The sequence below is a fragment of the Pteronotus mesoamericanus genome, unplaced genomic scaffold (genome assembly GCF_021234165.1).
Source record: "Pteronotus mesoamericanus isolate MK-2021 breed Mesoamerican mustached bat unplaced genomic scaffold, CSHL_Meso_final contig_50, whole genome shotgun sequence".
NCBI classification, from domain to species: Eukaryota; Metazoa; Chordata; class Mammalia; order Chiroptera; family Mormoopidae; genus Pteronotus; species Pteronotus mesoamericanus.
Genome location: NW_026555186.1, coordinates 30,909,792 through 30,927,680, shown reverse-complemented (window position 1 = coordinate 30,927,680; position 17,889 = coordinate 30,909,792). Strand labels below are relative to the sequence as shown.

The 17,889-nt window shown below is 37.8% G+C and overlaps 1 protein-coding gene and 1 non-coding gene across 3 annotated transcripts in view; both read right to left on the bottom strand.

The window, feature by feature from the left end:
• The window catches only part of JMY (junction mediating and regulatory protein, p53 cofactor), a 107,939-nt gene that overhangs the window by 11,769 nt on the left and 78,281 nt on the right, over positions 1 to 17,889 (bottom strand). For both annotated transcript variants that reach the window (XM_054578525.1, XM_054578524.1), the window contains exons 5-8: positions 12,606 to 12,771; positions 12,255 to 12,442; positions 10,791 to 10,877; positions 621 to 716 (exon numbers count right to left, since the gene is read on the bottom strand). In XM_054578525.1, coding sequence (XP_054434500.1) covers positions 621 to 716; positions 10,791 to 10,877; positions 12,255 to 12,442; positions 12,606 to 12,771 — 537 coding nt within the window. The remainder of the gene's footprint in view (positions 1 to 620; positions 717 to 10,790; positions 10,878 to 12,254; positions 12,443 to 12,605; positions 12,772 to 17,889) is intronic.
• Positions 6,579 to 6,654, bottom strand: LOC129074782 (small nucleolar RNA SNORD82). The gene has a single exon (XR_008529586.1). It is a non-coding gene; the product is annotated as a small nucleolar RNA SNORD82 (small nucleolar RNA).

The window sequence follows — 17,889 nt, the reverse complement described above, 5'->3', positions numbered from 1 at the left end:
GCATTTACTTTCCTGAAGGCTTATCCTTATATTAAGGACCAGTCCATTGTGCCCCCTCCCTCTTTTACTATAATACTAAGAGGACTTTATCAAAAGCTTCCTTTGTCTGCAAGATGATCCCTTACCACACAGTGGAAGTAAGGCTCCTGAGCACTTTAACTAAAATCATTTAGCTTACATAGAGTTGAAAGCAAATATTTAGATGCTGTGATATCAGTGTCCAGAGTCATGGGTTAGCCTGTTAAGAAAACTGTAGAAGCGTTTCTCAGTTATGATGATCCACCCTCTAATTCTGTTGCTGATCATTTCCACAGATTATTACCATAGGTGATGCTTGAAATGGAGTTGGTTGTAAACTAATTAATTATATTAAAAATTAAACCTTCCCCTTATACTACAGTGAAGTGGTAGGCCGAGGATCACGAGAATATTAATTCTGGAAACAACCAGAGGAAAGATAGCTATGCAGTCAAAACACTAATTTAAAAACATAAAAGGACTGACATAATTATTTTCTAAATAACAAAGGGAAAACCAAGTTTTTCTTCATACAAATAAATCTTACAATAGTAGTGTGTATGTAGCAGTGAAAAACAATACAGTGATCTTACTTATATTACCTGTTTAAAAGTTCGAAGTCTGTCCAGCGTTCTCTGTCTTTCTTGGCTAACCCAGGCACTTTTTCTTTCTTCTTCATCATGTAATTTTTCTCTCTTCTGGTAAGAAAATTAATAGTAAATTTCATTATGATGTTTCCCATTTCTTTTTATCGTTAATAGGAAAAAAGAAGAGAGTTCTCCCAGTGTGTAATCTGGGTAACTCCAAAGAACAACGCATTAAACAAAATGTTTTATAGCATGAAGCCCTATCATTTTTTAACAGATACTATCATTTTAAAATTCACAGTGACAAAAATAATAGTTTTATTTTTTGCATATATACTCCCAATTAAAGATGTTTACTCTGTAAAATAGAATAAAATCTCTAAACTAAAAAATGTTTCATCTTTGGGGTTCTGGCTTAAACAATTTTAGTATGACATACTTGTAGCTGTTATATTCTGCAAACTCAAATAATGGACCTTAAAAATAAAATCAGCAACCACTTCGTCAGTAATTTACATATTACATGATTAGGTCAACCAGTATAGGCAGCAGTTAGAGGGGGAAAAAAACGTACTTCCAGCATTATACATGAATCATTTGAATAAACTATAACAACTTGTAGTTGACATTTATCTGCACAAAAATTAAATATTTTTCCTGTGTCCCTGAATCACCTATATGTTGTCTAGCCTGTCTTTCTTCCATTTGTTTGCTGTCTTTTTCAAATTCAATTCTCCATTATTCTCTTAGTCTGGTACCTCTTTTTTTTTTCCCCACCAACTTTGTCCCAGACAATATAAATTCTAATGACAGTTTACTGCTATGTTTACATTGGATGATTATATTAAAATCTAAAGGGTGACTTGAATCTTCAGACTAAAAGTCTACATGAGTTCTCAGGAAACCCTCATGCATGATGATCAACTGACAGAATTACCAGAATTCTACAGTAAAGAAAGATTCTTTATCGATATCCAGGCAGAAAAATCAAGTCTCTTAAGGGAGTGTGGATTGGGAGAGGTTACCTCAGGCCTCTCTACTCCAACAGTCAATGCTACAAGACAGTGTGGCAACAGTATGGTAATGTCTCCAAAATTTTGATGGAGAGAAAATGTAACAGTATCATGCAGCCAAACTGTCCTTTTTGTATAAAGGAAACAGACAAGCATTCTCCCCTAAACATGACAGACTCAAAAAATACAGCAACCACCAAACTTTCCTGAAATAGTATCTTAATGAAATCTAACCATCGCCAAGATAAATCAAACTAAACTCAGGAAATGAAAAGTTGTGGTGGGGAGTATTTACTGGACAGTAACAGAAGGTAACTCAAAGTGGGTGCCTGGTAACATTCTCTTTATCAATCTGGGTGCTGGTTATAAAGGTATGTTCATCTTGTGAAAATTGTTCATGCTATATATATATATATATATATATTATGAGCCACACACTTTTCTATGTGTACCATATATATATATATGTATATATGTATATATATGTGTGTGTATATATATGTATATATAATGCTTTTAAAAAGCAATGAAAGGCCTTCATAACAAAGTATTTTTTAAGAAGAACAGACAATGATTAGTCAGGGCACATATCAGAGCACGGAGGAAGTAGGTAGTATTCAAAGAAGTTGTCAGGAGCAAAATAATTGAAAAAGTTCTGATCAGTTTCCATAAACTACAGCTTAAAAGCATGAATTCAAGGAGTACTTTCTTTTTTATTCTTTTTTTCTCTTTTTTAAAAATCCTCAACTGAGAATATAAGCATTTATTGATTTTAGAGAGGAAGGAAGAGACAGAGAGAGAGAAGAGAGAGAGAGAGGAGAGAGAAACATAGATGTGAGAGAAAAACATCGATCGGTTGCCTCTCATGTGTGCTCTGACCCAGGATCGAACCTGCAACCTTTTTGGGATGACGCTTCAACAAAATGACCCACCCACTCAGGGTCCATGTGTACTTTCTTGAAGTGACACTCATGAATTATGAGTGTGCTTACATAAAACAAGAATGCATGTTTTCTTAATGGGAAGAATTGATTTGTTTCCTGCCCACCATTTCCTTTCCTTACTCAAACTTAAAAAAGTAATAAACTTACTGTTCAAGCTTAAAAAAAAGTAATAAACCAAGTAATTTTACATTTTGAACTACTGTTTTAGAGCTTGCTATCAAATATTAAACTTCCATAGTCTTACTTAGATATTTAATTTGCAAAGATTTCTAGAAGACATTTTTGAAACAATAAGGCTAACATCTATGGATCTACGTTTTAAATAATCTACCACCCAACTGCTGAAAAAGGTGGTTTAAAGCTAGCTTTGAAAGAATGATTTACCCTGATCTAAGCCAAGTTTCATTTTCCTCAATCTATACATGTTAAAGATGACTAGATAATTAAAGAATTCATTCTCCCACACAATGAGACATTCCACCCAAAGCTGGTATTAGGCAAATTATATTATACATATGACATTTATCTCTGAAATTCCCCCAAGTATCCATTTCCTCATTTTTACTCCTCCTTGTCCCATAAAACTCTGAGAAAGGATTTAATATTAATTCTAAAAGTAATTAGTTATTCCATCCACCAAAGTATTAGTTTTTTTATCAGAAGCCAAAATCTTCATGTCAAAGGGAACAAATTCTAAAGGCTCTCAACAGCAAGCTGACAGTGCAGGCACTGACGGTGACAGCGAGGGGCATTCTGACACACCTGCTCTGCTGAACCTTCCTTATAAACCAGTTTCTGACCCACGGAAACAGTAATAAAAAATAGAATTGCAATAATTATGTATTTCTATCTGCAAAGAAAAAGAAGAATCACACAGTTAATGGATACTTTGTCTATTTTTACATGCTTAAAATCAAAAGAAAGGGCTTCATCTAACATGTGCCAAAATAAGCTTAAGGGATAATATAGACAAATTTGGCCTTGTGTGTTACACTGGAGAAAAATTTTAAGCAAGTATATACAGTGATATGGTCATGTCATCCTTTCTACTGCTTAATGAAATATAAATCACTGGCACTGACTAACCTAAGATATGCCTGAAAAGACTACTATCAGAATATACTGCAGCCATGACAAGGTACATGAAATACTAGGAGTGGAACGTTTTGAAAAAAGTGAACTAATGATCCAAGCACACGGCCAATAGAGGGGAACTTCTTCAACTTGATAAACATTAACCAAAAACCCTACAGCTAATATCATATGTAATAGTTAGAAACGAGAAGCTTTCTTGTTGAGATCAGGAAAAGACAAAGATGCCCCCACTGACCACTCCTTTTCAACATTGTGTTGGAAATCCTAGCTAATGCAACAAGAAAAGCAAATAAAAGGTTTACAGACTGGGAGAGAAGAAATAAAACTGTCTTTATTTTCAGGAGACATCATTGTCAATGTAGAAAATTTAGAAGAACTGACACAAGAAAAATGAAAGAAAAAAAAAAAACAAAACCTCCTGGAAATAATAAGTGATTATAGCAAAGTTGCAGGATATAAGGTTGACATATAAAATTCAACTGCTTTCCAATGTACCAGCAAAGAACTGGAGTCTGAAATTAAAAGCAACTTACATGGTATACCATCTTAAAAGACAGAAAATTCAACTGCTTTCCAATGTACCAGCAAAGAACTGGAGTCTGAAATTAAAAGCAACTGACATGGTATACCATCAAAAAAGAAAACAGAAGAGAAGAGAAAAGAAGAAAAAAAAGACTTCCGGCCAAGAAGGAGGTGTAAATAGATATACTTTGCTTCCTCACACAACTAAAAGAAGGACAACAACCAATTTAAAAACAAAAAACAGCCAGAACTTCCAGAAAATCAAACTGTATGGAAGTCCAAAAACCACCGAGTTAAAGAAGAACATTCATCCAGACTGGTAGGAGGGGCGGATATGGGCAGCCGGGGTGGAGAGGATGCGCAGCAAGGCTGTAGCTGGTGGACTGGGCGGGCAGGGTGGCAACTGGCAGACTGTGTGGTCCCACATTCATGTGGATAAACCAGGAAGAACAACTGGGCAGCGAGACAGAGTTCCAGCACAGGGAAATAAAGCCTCATAAACTGTGGCTACAAAAATCTGTGGGGGTTGTGGTGGTGGGAGAAATTGCCAATCTCACAAGAGAGACCACTGGAAGGACCCCTGGGGTCCTAGACCGTACACAAAAGCACCAATTTGGGAATCAGCACCAAAAAGGCCCAATTTGCTTGTGGGTAGGGGGGGAAGTGACTGAAAGCAGGACGAGAGCTGGGCAAGCATTACTGTTTCCTCCCTGATGTTTCCCACATATACCGCCACAAAGCAGTGACATGGGTTGCCCTGCCCTGGTGAATGCCTCAGGCTCCACCCCTTACAAAGTAACAGGTGTGCCAGACAAAAAAATATGGCTCAAATGAACGAAGAGATAAAAAACTCCAGAAGAAGAACTAAGCAATAAGGGGAGAGCTAAGCTATCAGATGCAGTGTTCAAAACACTGGTAATAAGGATGCTCACAGAAATGATTGAGTATCATTGCAAAATAAAGGAAAAATTGAAGGCTATACAAAGTGAAATAAAGCAAAACACACAGAGAACCAAAAGTGAAGAGATGGAAACCAAGACTTGGATCAACAATTTGGAACAGAAGGAATAAATAAACATTTGGCCAGAACAGAATGAAGAAACAAGAATTCCAAAAAATGAGAGGCTTGGAACCTCTGGGACAACTTTAAAAGTTCCAACATCCGAATCATAGGGGTGCCAGAAGGAGAAGAGGAATAGCAAGAAATTGAAAACTTACTTTAAAAAATAATGAAGGAAAACTTCCCCAATCTGGTGAAGGATATAAATATGCAAGTCCAGGAAGCTTAGGGAGTCCCAAAGAAGGTAAACCCAAGGAGGAACACACCAAGGCACATCATAATTAAATTACCCAAGATTAAAAATAAGGAGAGAATCTAAAAAGCACCAAGAGAAAAGCAGAGAGCTACCTACAAAGGAGTTCCCATAGACTATCAGATGATTTCTCAAAAGAAACCTTGCAGGCAAGAGGGGCTGGAAATAAGTATTCAAAGCCATGAAAGGCAAGGACCTGCATCAGAGATGACTCTATCCCGTGAAGCTATCATTTAGAATGGAAGGGCAGATAAAGTGCTTCCCAAATAAGGCCAAGTTAAAGGAGTTCATCATTATCAAGCCCTTACTATATGAAATGTTAACACGGCTTATTTAAGAAAAAGATCAAAACTATGAACAGTAAAATGACAACAAACTCACAACTACCAAGAACTGAACCTAAAAAACAAAACAAAAGCAAACTAAGCAAACAACAGGGACAGAAGCACAGAAGTGGAGATCACATGGAGGGTTATCAGTGGGGAGTAGGGGAAGAACGGGGGAAACGGTGCAGGAAATAAGCAGCATAATTGGTAGGTACTAAATAGACAGTGGGAGGTTAAGAACAGTATAGGAAATGGAGAAGCCGAAGAACTTATATGTACAACCCACAGACATGAACTACGGGAGGGAAGAAATCGGAAAAATGTAATAGCATCATCAATAAAATCTACTTGAAAAAGGAAAAATTTAGTTAAAATTTTTATTTCTTTATTTATTATTAGAGAGAGGGGAAGGAAGGGAGGAAGAGAGGGAGAGAAACACCGAGGTGCAAGAGATACATTGATTGGTTGTCTCTACCACAACCCCAATAAAGACCTGGCCCCCAACTCAGGCATGTGCCCTGACTGGGAATCGAACCGGCGTTCTTTTGGTTCACAGGTTGGCACTCAATCCACTGAGCCGCATAAGCCAGAGCAAGGCACAAATTTAATAAAATTAATTTAGGTATAGTATCTGTATGAAACAAACTACAAAACTCTTATGAAAATATCAAAGAACTAAATAAATATATATTCCTTGTCCATGGATAGACTCAAAATTGTAAAAGCATCTGTCATTCCCAATTCAATCTATAGATTCAATGCAATCTTTTTTTTTTTTTTTTAAATGTAACATCAGGTTTCGGTATTAAGTCCCTTTGTTGTTCATCACTTGTGAGATTCAATGCAATCTTAATCAATACCCCGGCTGCTTATTTTATGGTTATTGACAAGCTGATTCTAAAGTTTCTTTACAGAGGACTTCCTAATCAAGTGGCAGTGTAGGCAGATATGGCTTGTCTCTTTGCACAGCCACATCAATATTACAACTAAAATACTGAACAGCCATAACTCAGAACCATCAGAAATTGAGTTGAATGGAAGTCTGGCAACTATGGAATTAAAGAAACCATATCCACCCAGACTGGTAGGAGTGGCACAGACACAGAATGGGCTGGTCCCACATTCATGTGAGATGGATCAAAATTCAGGAATGCTATCTTAGGAGCAAGAAGTCCCAGCCCTACACAAGGTCCCAGGCTCAGGGTCCCAGTGTCAGGAAGGTAAGTCCCCACACCTTCTGGCTGCAAAAACCAACGGGGACTGAGTTGGTGGTAGAAACTTCTGGATCCCCAAGCAGTTCTTCTTAAAGAACCCACACATGAATTTATTCAGTCTCACTCCCTCTGAGCTCCAGCACTGGGGTAACAGCTTGAAAGGCACCAGTGGTACACTGGGAGAATCCTGAACTGTCTGTGATCAAGGGGAGCAGAGGCCAGCGTCTTTTCTAAACACTCCCCCCATAGAGCCACAGAGCTGGAAAGCTGGCACCATATCTAAGACTCCTTCAATGTGGCTAACACTCTTTGACCTGCCTTGAAGATCCCCAGAGACTCTGCCCCACCCAACTTACGGGCCCACCCAAGCTGCATTTCCATATGAATGGCTGGTCTCAACTCCTGCTTCACAACTTCCTAAATTCTCTCAAATGAGCAAGCGCAGGCCTCAGTGAGCCCCAGGCCCAGCACTAGCAGCAGTCAGACAGCTTGGCTTTGCCTGGGAATCTCCAAGCCCAGCACAAGTAACAGTCATCTCAGATTGCTTTATAGCTCAGGCAGGGTGGCTGCAGGCAAAACACAGATGGGGGCTGACCCTGGCATACACCGCCTGGGAAACTCCAGGGCCAGCACACCCAGTGGAGAGCTACAGACCACATCGGAGCACCATGACCCTGCGCCTGCACAGCATATAATCCATGGAGACTGGAGGTTGGTGGTCAGTGGTCACAGCCAGTCCTTGAAGCTGACTGGCCTAGGTAAATCCCTCCCCCTGATATGCAAATAGCAACTGAGGCTCAGCTACAAGAGGAGGGAGTAGCCAGCCCACTTGAAAGGCACACTTAAGTACCCAGCTTGGGTGACAGGGCAAGCTGTGCCACTGGACCCTACAGGACACCTACTACATTAGGCCACACTACCAAGACATGAGTCAAAGCAGCTGTACCTAACACACAGACACAAATACAGGGAGGCTGCCAAAACAAGGAGGCAAAGAAACATGACCCAAATGAAAGCACAGATCAAAACTCCAGCAAAAGGGGTAAAAGAAATGTAGAGAAGAAATCTACCAGATGCAGAGTTGAAAACACTGGTTAAAAGGATGCTCAAGGAACTTAGTGAGGATCTCAACAGCATAAAAAATATCTAGTCAGAAACGAAGGATAACCTAATTGAAATAAAGAACAATTTCAGGGAAACAACAGTAGAGTGGATGAAGCCAAGAATCAGATCAATGAACATAAGGAAGCAAAAAACAAACCAATCAGCACAAGAAAAAGGAATCCAAAAAAATGAGGACAGTATAAGCAGCTTCTGGGACAACTTCAAGCATACCAATATCTGCATCATGCGGGTACCAGGAGGAGAAGAGAAAGAGCAAAACATTGGAAAATTATTTGAAAAAATAATGAAAGACAACTTCCCTAATTTGGTGAAGGATATAGATGTGCAAATGCAGGAAACAGAGAGAGTCCCAAACAAGATGGATGCAAAGAGGCCCACTCCAAGACACATCATTAGTAAAATTCCAAAGGTTAAAGGTAAAGAGAGAATCTTAGCGGCAGTAAGGAAAAAGAAGTAAGTTACCTACAGGGGGGTTTCCATAAGGCTGTCAGCTGATTTCTCAAAAGAAACTTTGCAGGCTAGAAGGGACTGGCAAGAAATATTCAAAGTCATGAAATGCAGGTACATACAGCCAAGATTGCTCTACCCAGCAAAGCTATCATTTAGAATTGAAGGGCAGATAAAGAGCTTCCCAGAGAAGGTTAAGCTAAAGGAGTTCATCATCACCAAATCCTGATATTATGAAATGTTAAACAGACTTATTTAAGAAAAAGAAGCAGCAAAACCATGAACAATAAAGTGGGAATAAACACTATCAACAACTGAATCTAAACAAACAAGAACAGAGACAGAATCATGGCTACAGAGAACATTTTGATGATTACCAGGTGGGAGGAGGGTATGGAGTCATGGGTGAAGAGGTGAGGAGATTAAGTACAAATAGGTAGTTACAGAATAGCCATAGGGATGTACAGTACAGTATAGGAAATGGAGTAGACAAAGAACTTATACACATGACTCATGGACATAAACACTGGTGGGGGGATTGCCTGAGGGAGTAAGGGGTGCTGGGTAGACTGGGGCAAAGGGGGAAAAATCAGGACAACTGTAATAGCATAATCAATAAAATGTAATTTAAGAAATGTTTCTTTACAGAGACAAAAGACTTACATCAATGGAACGGAATACAGTGCTCAAAAATAGACCCACACAAGAATAAGTAACTGATCTTTAACAAAGGAACAACTGGAATTCAATGGAGAGTGGACAGGTCTTTCAACAAATGGTGCTAGACCAACCAGAAAATCCACATGCCAAAAAAAAAAAAAAGGTTTAGCCACAGACCTTCCACCCTCCAAACACACACAAATATTAACTCAAAATGGATCACAGACCTAAATGCAAAACCATAAACCTAGATTGTAATTAGGGAAGAAATATGATGACTTTTTAGATACAACATCAAAGGTACAACCCATGAAAGAAAGATTCTTTAAGTTGGCCCTTATTAAAATTAACAATTCTGCTCTGTGAGAGATACTCAAGGAAATGAAAAGACAAGGCACAGATTTGGAGAAGATATTTGCAAAAGACATATCTGATTAAGGACTGTTATAAAGCATAAGAAATTATTTAAATAAGAAAACATCCCAGTTTAAAAATAAACGAAGGATCTGAACAGACACTTCACCAAGAAAGATATATAGATGGCAAATAAGTATGAAAAAATGCTCAACATCATATGCCATTAGGAAATTCAAACTGAAATAACCATGAGATACCACTACACATCTATTATAATGGCTAAAATCCAAAACACTGACTGCAACAAATGCCGGTGAGGATGCAGAGCAACAGGAACTCTCATTCATTGCTGTGTTAATGCAAAATGGTATAGCTGCTCTGGAAAACAATTTGGCAATTTCTTACTAAATTAAATACTCTTGCCATATGATCCAGCAATGATGCACCTTGGTATTTACCCAAAAGACTTCAAAACTTATGGACATACCATAATCTGTATAGTATTTGTAACAGCTGTATTCATAATTACCAAAACGTGGAAGCAAGCAACAGTTGGTGCATGTGTAAACCATGGTAGATCTAGGCAATAGAATATTAAGTGCTAAAAACAAAGCCATGAAACCATGAAAGAACCTTAAATGCATATTACTAACCTAATAAGCCAATATGAAAAGGTATCTTCTGTATGTTTCCAAGTAAACATTTTGGAATAAGAAAACTATGGAGAGTAAAAAAAGATCAGTGACTGCCAGCGGTTTGGGGACAGAGAGAGGGGATGCAGAGAGGATTTTTAGGGCAACGAAAATATTCCATACAATATTAGTAATGGTGAATTCATATCATTATACATTTGTCAAAAACAGCAGAACGTGTACACCAGGAATGAATTCTAATGTAAACTACTGACTTTGGGTGATAATGATGTATTAATGTTGGTTCACTGGTTGTAACAAATGTACCACTCTTGCATGGGATTTGGCTAGTAGAAAAGCTGTACATGTATGCTTTCTGCCTAAAAATGCTCTAAATTATACAGTATATGCATATATAGGGTGAACTAATGCTAACATCTATTGTTATAACATTTTAAAATTCTCTATACATTTTATTCACTTTGATACATGTAAAAACTGAAGTTTTGTTCTAAGTCTCCAAGAATCCAAACTTACAAGTTGTACTGTATGATGGGTTCTATATTCCTCTTCACTCCGGAGGCGCTGTTGGAATTTTTCATTGTGTTTTGCTATACAAATTTCCTATAAATACATAAAATGTGTTTTAATATAAGTGAAATTTAAAAGACTCTAAATACCATACCACTGATTACTTGATAGAGTTAAATTTTAATTTTAATATATACCTATAAAGCAAAATACCAAGTAAACCATCTCTGGTTTCTCATTAGGAATTCTGAAGCTGCATAACCCTAATCAGGATCTTAAAAAAATTCTTCTATCAAACTATTAAGACTTCTCTAACCCTCCTGATTTTTTTTTTTTTTTTTTTTTTTTTTTTTTTGGTGGAGGTCTGGGGATGGAGCAAGGTAGGAGGGATGGGAGTGTCCTTACATAATCTCAAAGGTCTCTTTTAGCTCTCAAATCTGTGGCCAGAAGATTCTGTGTCTTAATTGTATTCTTTAAACTGTCTGGGCAAAAAGGACATACAACTCTTGGCTTAAAGCTTGTATTCTTAAGCTCTCTTTGATGAATTAAAGAACATGATTTTGCCCAGAATGGTTTAAACCATATCATGAAATCTCAAAACTTCTGGGCGCAGACTTCAGAACTAAAAGAGATCTTAAAGACTAGAATGTCAGAAATATAAAGAAAATATAGGTATGCTTTTTCTAATCACGTGAAAATAAAAACAATGATAAAATGGGATGTATCTGCTTCTTTACAAAATAATGCACTATTATCTGGCAAGTTTTTAGTGCCACTATGCCAAGTCTTCATTTTCTCTGGGTCCTTCTGGAAAAGTCCCCCAGAGAAAAGGGTTTATGTTAGTTACCAACACTGCCAGTTCTATACCAAAAGATTACTCTTCTAACCAGAGAAATGCATTTAAGGAATAACCTTTTAAGCCAGTAAATTATTCTTTAAAGCAACTGTTTATATTATATTCTTCACCCACACTGGGTTAAATATATTGATCATGAAATGAACCTGTTCAGGGCAGTCTCCAGGGGAAAACAAAGGTAGTTACATAGTGACAGGATATGGTGATATAAGGACTCAGGCTTCTAAGTCATACAGACTTAAGATAGAATCTTACCTTGCCCCATACTAACCACTCTTTGTTGGGTTATTTAACTGCTAGATGTCTGAGTTCTCTTGGTTATAAAATAAGAATACAGGTCCATAATCCCTTATCCAGAACAGAGGTCAGATGAGTTTTGAAATTAAAATTTTTCTCCCAGATTTTAAAGGTGATTAGTTACATATATCATATATTACCAAATAACTCCAGCAGGATCTGAAGCAGCATACCATAATAACTTACTTCATTTAAAAAGACATGCAAGTATTAGTCACAAAGTTAGGATGTTAGCTATGGATCGAGGATTAGGTAACAAATAAAAGCAAGATTTAAAATTAAGATTATGTATCCAATAAATATGTAACCTATTATACCTTTTTATTTCTGAGGTAGGCTTTCTTGGCTGAAACTCGTCCACGTCTTGCTTCCAGCTGGCGTGCTTTCTGCTGAAGTTTCTGCAGCTCTTCTCTTTGTAAATGCACTGACGCTGCCATCTCTTCCTTCTCCAGCATGGCCTCCATGCTTTCGTAAGTGTCATAGTACACCACTTCATCTCTCTTTTCTGTTACAGAACAGCAACGAAGCATAATAGTTAAAAGCATGGACTGCAGAAGACAGAACAGGGTTTTAGTCCACAAACTGGCTCTGTCACCTCAGGCAAAGCAATTATCTCTTACAAAGTATTCAATCTTTTGTGGACTTACGCAGTTAAGTGTACACCATACCTGATATAAGTCTTTTGATGCTTTCCAGTTGTGCTGTCAATAGTAACTCTTCACACTTCAAGATTTCAAACTGTACTTCATACAACTGAAGTTGCAGATCATAATAATCAGCTTCTAACTGATCCAATCGGGCTATGGCTTCTGTACCACCCTGTAAACTCTGCATCTGCATTGAAAATAACATGAGAACATTTCTAGGTGGTCGGACAAGAAAAAAAAAACCATGTTTTAAGTTATAATTAGAAATGAAAACTAATCAGACAGTGTATGTCCGTAAAGAACTATTCGAAGAAGCTTGTAGGCAAGAATGAAGATTTTTAAAAAGATATAAAACAGTAATAATTAAAACATATGGTTTTAAAAATAATTAGGTAGGTGTGGTAAAAATAAAGTTCTTAAATCTTGTTTATATTACAGCTCATCTATTTAGGATAATAGTAGTTGAATTGTCCTGACAAATATTAATGGCATCCCTTTGACTCTCAAAAGTGGTTGCTAGTTATGCAATTATCCTTTTCATATACGGTATATGAGTAAGATTAGGCCATACTCAGATAGTTATAACAGAGGGGTAAAAGTATGGTCAACCCCACATATCCAGGACTTTGTTTTGCTTCAATGTCACAACCTAGCTAGCTTCTAGGATCTGTTGACTGGAGAACAAGGTGAGTGGATGTGAGTTGGAGCAGCATGACAACTGCCCTCCATAGGCAGTAAATCCTTACAAGCTACATAATGATCACTATTAGTACCTAAGTAAATGCACTCAGGATCCTACACTGAAGCTAAGGTGGGACTCAGAAATTTCTGTGCATGTCTTATGAAGTGGTGGGTGGTCTTGCACGAGAATTCCTTGGTTGGTTGATTGGTTTTTCAGTCTTGAAGTGAGAAGGAAAAGATACTTTGCTGGGCATCAGAAGAAAACCACTATGGGGGGAAGCATAAATCAGGTAATGATTCCTAACACCACTATTTCCATATATTATTCCTATTTGGCTCTTTGGAGAAAAATAGGTGCAAGAAGCAGCTTTTCATGAATTTATAAGATGGAAAGTATAGGCACAGTTTTCTGGTGTGAGAGAGTAAGCATTCTTCTAAGAACATTTCTGGTAAGAACATGGCACCACCACTTCGGCAGTTTAAAGGTTCATGCTTAGAAGTCTAGGAGACTCTTGGCACAGTTATCAGTTTGCTGGGAACTAGCAGCGTAGGTGATAAGTAGCATGCCCGGGACTGGCTACCAAAGGAAGTGAAGGAAGAACAGAGAGAAAAATGAGAGCAATCTTTATGAGCTCAAGTGAGACATCGCCTGGGGCTTCCAGAATACCAGGAACATAGTTGACTAGTAGTCCTAGGACAGCCATGACATCAAAGACAGTGAATTGTAATTGCTACAAAATAATCCCTTCTGGCTGGTGAGGTTGGTGAAACATGTTAGTACATAAAGAGAGTATTTTAAAACAAGAATCCAGCCTTCCTTTATACTCTTGATATCCATACAGTGCCACCCAATCATTTTAATGTTTTTGTCTTAGTTAATTTCCATTTCCTTTAATAAAAATTTTGAACTGCAAAGCAACAGTTAGGCCGTGGTCTAACTGTACAACAGTATTTATTTAAAAATAACCAGATGAATTAATACAATACTATTTAATAAAAATTATAAAGATTTTATAAATAAAAATTTAATAAGTTATATAAGTTGTAAGCCAGTGATACTGCAACATTTGGAAGTATGTTATGAGTGACAAACAATAAATACAGAACAAATCCCAAATGGGTTTAATTATAGTGGCTCATGAAAGAGAATTTTGACAAAATGAAATCCTGATGCTTTTGTCCTAAGTCATAAAAGAGGAATCTAGGAGTGATTTCTTTTCTGAGACTCCTAGTCTCACTTTATTTTTTTACCCTTAACCAAAAATATGCTTACTGATTTTAGAGAGAAGGGAAGGGAGAGAGGGAGAAAGGGAGGGAAACACTGATATGAAAAACAGATCAGTTGCTTTTCGTATGCGCTCCAACCGACTGGGGACTGAACCCACAACCTAGGCCTGTTCCCTGACTGAAAATCTAACCCATGACCTTTTGGTTCGTGGGATGATGCCCAACCAACTGAGCCACACTGGCCAGGGCTAGTCTTACTTTTAAGTATAAACATCCTTTTATATACTCTCTTGGGGCTCTTGTCCATTTCTGGAGCCCACAGCCCCCAGGATATATCTTCCTCTGTTATCTGCATCCACACTCTCTGGGAGCACAGCATACTAACAGGTAAGATATGTAATGTTAGAGGGCTTTATTCTCTAAGTGGGGAATTATAATCAGTAAAACCTTAGTGTGAATCAGTCTAAAAGCCTTCATCTATGATCTCCAGTTCTCCAGTGTTACTGTTCAGGTCCAGCCCAGGCTTGTTAGTTCCATTTTACTACCTCCAGTTCTAGTCAGCCAGAAGTGAACATCACCTGCCATGTTCTGACACTGTGCTAATGCTTCCCCTACCACTCTCCTATCCAATTCTTTGACTAGGGAAGGACGTTCAAAGTCCCCTGTTGCTATTCCTTTACATTGTCTATTGCCTCCACTATAAGAACAATCTCTGCCCTGGGCCAACGTACTTTAAAAACAGCAGAGATGCATAATGATACCACAGTACAGTGAATATCAAATATCAAACAGAAAACGAAGAGGGATTTTGTATTCTCTTACAAAAGTGACCCTACCCCTAAATTTCTGGTTTAGAAAGTTCTATCCAGGACAAGAGAGTCCAGAGGTGTATTTGCCATGGCAGGGCTTCAAAGGAGGACAAAACCCCATTAGAAACAGAAGTGCAGGCAGGGAATCTGTCAAATAGCAACCTCTGAGAGAACAGACAACAGGGCAGTGGTGGGCCTCAGGAAAAGTTAAGGGGTTGTGGAAAGGACTTTTGTGGGATAAGCTAAGGACAAGGGCATTAACGACAAGTCAGGGAAATCTAGGAGCGCAACTCAGTGCTCTGAGATTTATCTAAACTTCAACACGGAGGTGATACCTTCAGTGAATGGCATGAAGAGGTGTGCGAAAGCTACATTGCTCCAAATCTCTTCCCTATAAAATCTGAAATTCCCAGACTGCTTTCTCCCCCTGGTGCCTAACTCAGCTGACAGCCACAGAACTAAGGAACCTGGAATGGAAGGAGCACTAATATAATTTCGGACAATGGAGAGGGCAGAGAGGGCATGTGCCATAGATGAGACATCTTTGTTATACCTGGGGGCAGTGCCTCCCCAGACGAGAAGGGTGCCTAAAGAATAGGTTAAGCAGAAAAAAATAAATAAATAAATAAATAAATCCCTACCAATGAAAACTCTGCTACTTTGAAATCTTACTCAGCTTAATTTTCACCCTTCTAAACTTTTGATACCAGGATATCAAGACCTCAAACCAAACTGTGACTTTCCAATGTAACCCAGGTAATACGACCAATGTTGAAACTAGACCCAATTCTTCCAATTCCTACAGGGATGGTCTTTCCATTAGACAAAAATAGGGAGCACCATTCTAAAAAATATGAAAAAGGAAACAAAGAAAAATGTTTTTGCAGTAAATTTAGCAAGGAAATGAAGTACATGAAATATTAGTTTATATCCCATATCCATTTAAGTACCTTATACACTACTGACCCTACAGATGATCATTCCCCCATGCACAATACACATGTAGTAGTTTTCATGTGTACCTATTTTACTGACTATACTATACCATAAAAACAAATATAAAGCAATTTATACAAACTAATGGTACCCCTGTCTTGTCTTTCACTCTGCTGCGCTAGAAAATCCCTTGACATGTGAGAGGCTGTGAAAACCAGAGCTTTCAGGATATCTACAGGTTGAGCCAATGTAGTAGCCAACAAATACTCACTGAGCACCCACCATTGTGTGAGTCACAGAGAACATGGCAGTAAACAAAAAATGATGCAAGCATTCAGAGTAGTTATTAAAACCATGCACAGCGTAAGAGAAATAACATTAAAGGTAAGTTCAGCAAACACTCAATCACGACTAGCCTTTTCACAGAAAGAAAGAGGGAACTCCTATCCTTTACAACAGCATGGATGGAACTGGAAAGCATTATTCTAAATGAAATAAGCCACGTGGTGAAAGACAAATACCATATGATCTCACCTCCAAGTGGAACCTAATCAACAAAACAAAAAAGTAAGCAAAACAGAACCAGAGACTTGGAAATAAAGAATAAACTGACGGTGACCAGAGGGGAGGGGGGAAGGGAATATTGGGAGAAAGGAGCAGGGAGAGGTGGCAAGCAGGGGAAATGAATAGAGGGCTCATGGGCACAGACAAGGCGGGCAGACTGACTGTGGAAGTTGTGGGGGTTGGGGTAGGGGTGAGCAATGGGGAAAAAGACAGGACACCTGCAACTGAACAACAATAAATTTAGAAAAATCTTTATGCTTTTAAAAATTATATAAAGAAAAATATATAGATAATTTAGAAACTAAAGGACAATATGAATAAAATAAAAATAGCCTATTACTCAAACACTCACAAAGAGACTAGCCTTTTTATATGGAAAAGATGAGAACAACAGGAGACTCAGAACCAGGCAAACCTGGGGTTCCACCAATAACAGTTGTGCAAATACTGACAATGCATACAAGCTGATAGAATTATCTAAAATTCCATGTTTCAGAAATCTTGAAAACTCGAAAATATCTATAATTTCTTTGATGTCAAAACCTAATCTCACAGTCCATTTGAGGAGAAGATGATCTGAATTTATGTGAGTCCCTGTATTCCATTTAATGTAAATATCTGTATGTTTCATTATTGGAATACTAACACTTGTCTGGTAGTTGTATGCCCTTTCTGAAATCTGAAAAACTAAGAATTTTGAAACATATCAGGCCTCAAGGGTTTCAGATAATGGCTTATGGGCTTATAGCATAAAGCGTTATGTTTGAAAATTAAATGAGATAATATACATAAAGCACTAAGGACGAGGCCTGAAACATTTAAAACTTATATTTACTTTGTAATCACTATCAAAATGTAACTTAGATGGTTAAAACAGAATTTCATAATTAAGTAATATTACAGTTTTTAGAGTAGAACCTAGCTTTTTTGTACCTAAAGGCTTTGAAATTTCTATATTATAGTTTTTAGAGTGGAACCTAGCTTTTTGTACCTAGAGGCTTTGAAATGTGCAGATGTGAAACAGACTCTATCTGCTTATTGATGAATAAATTAAAAACACAAAGCCAGCCTCTTTGCCCCAACAAGCA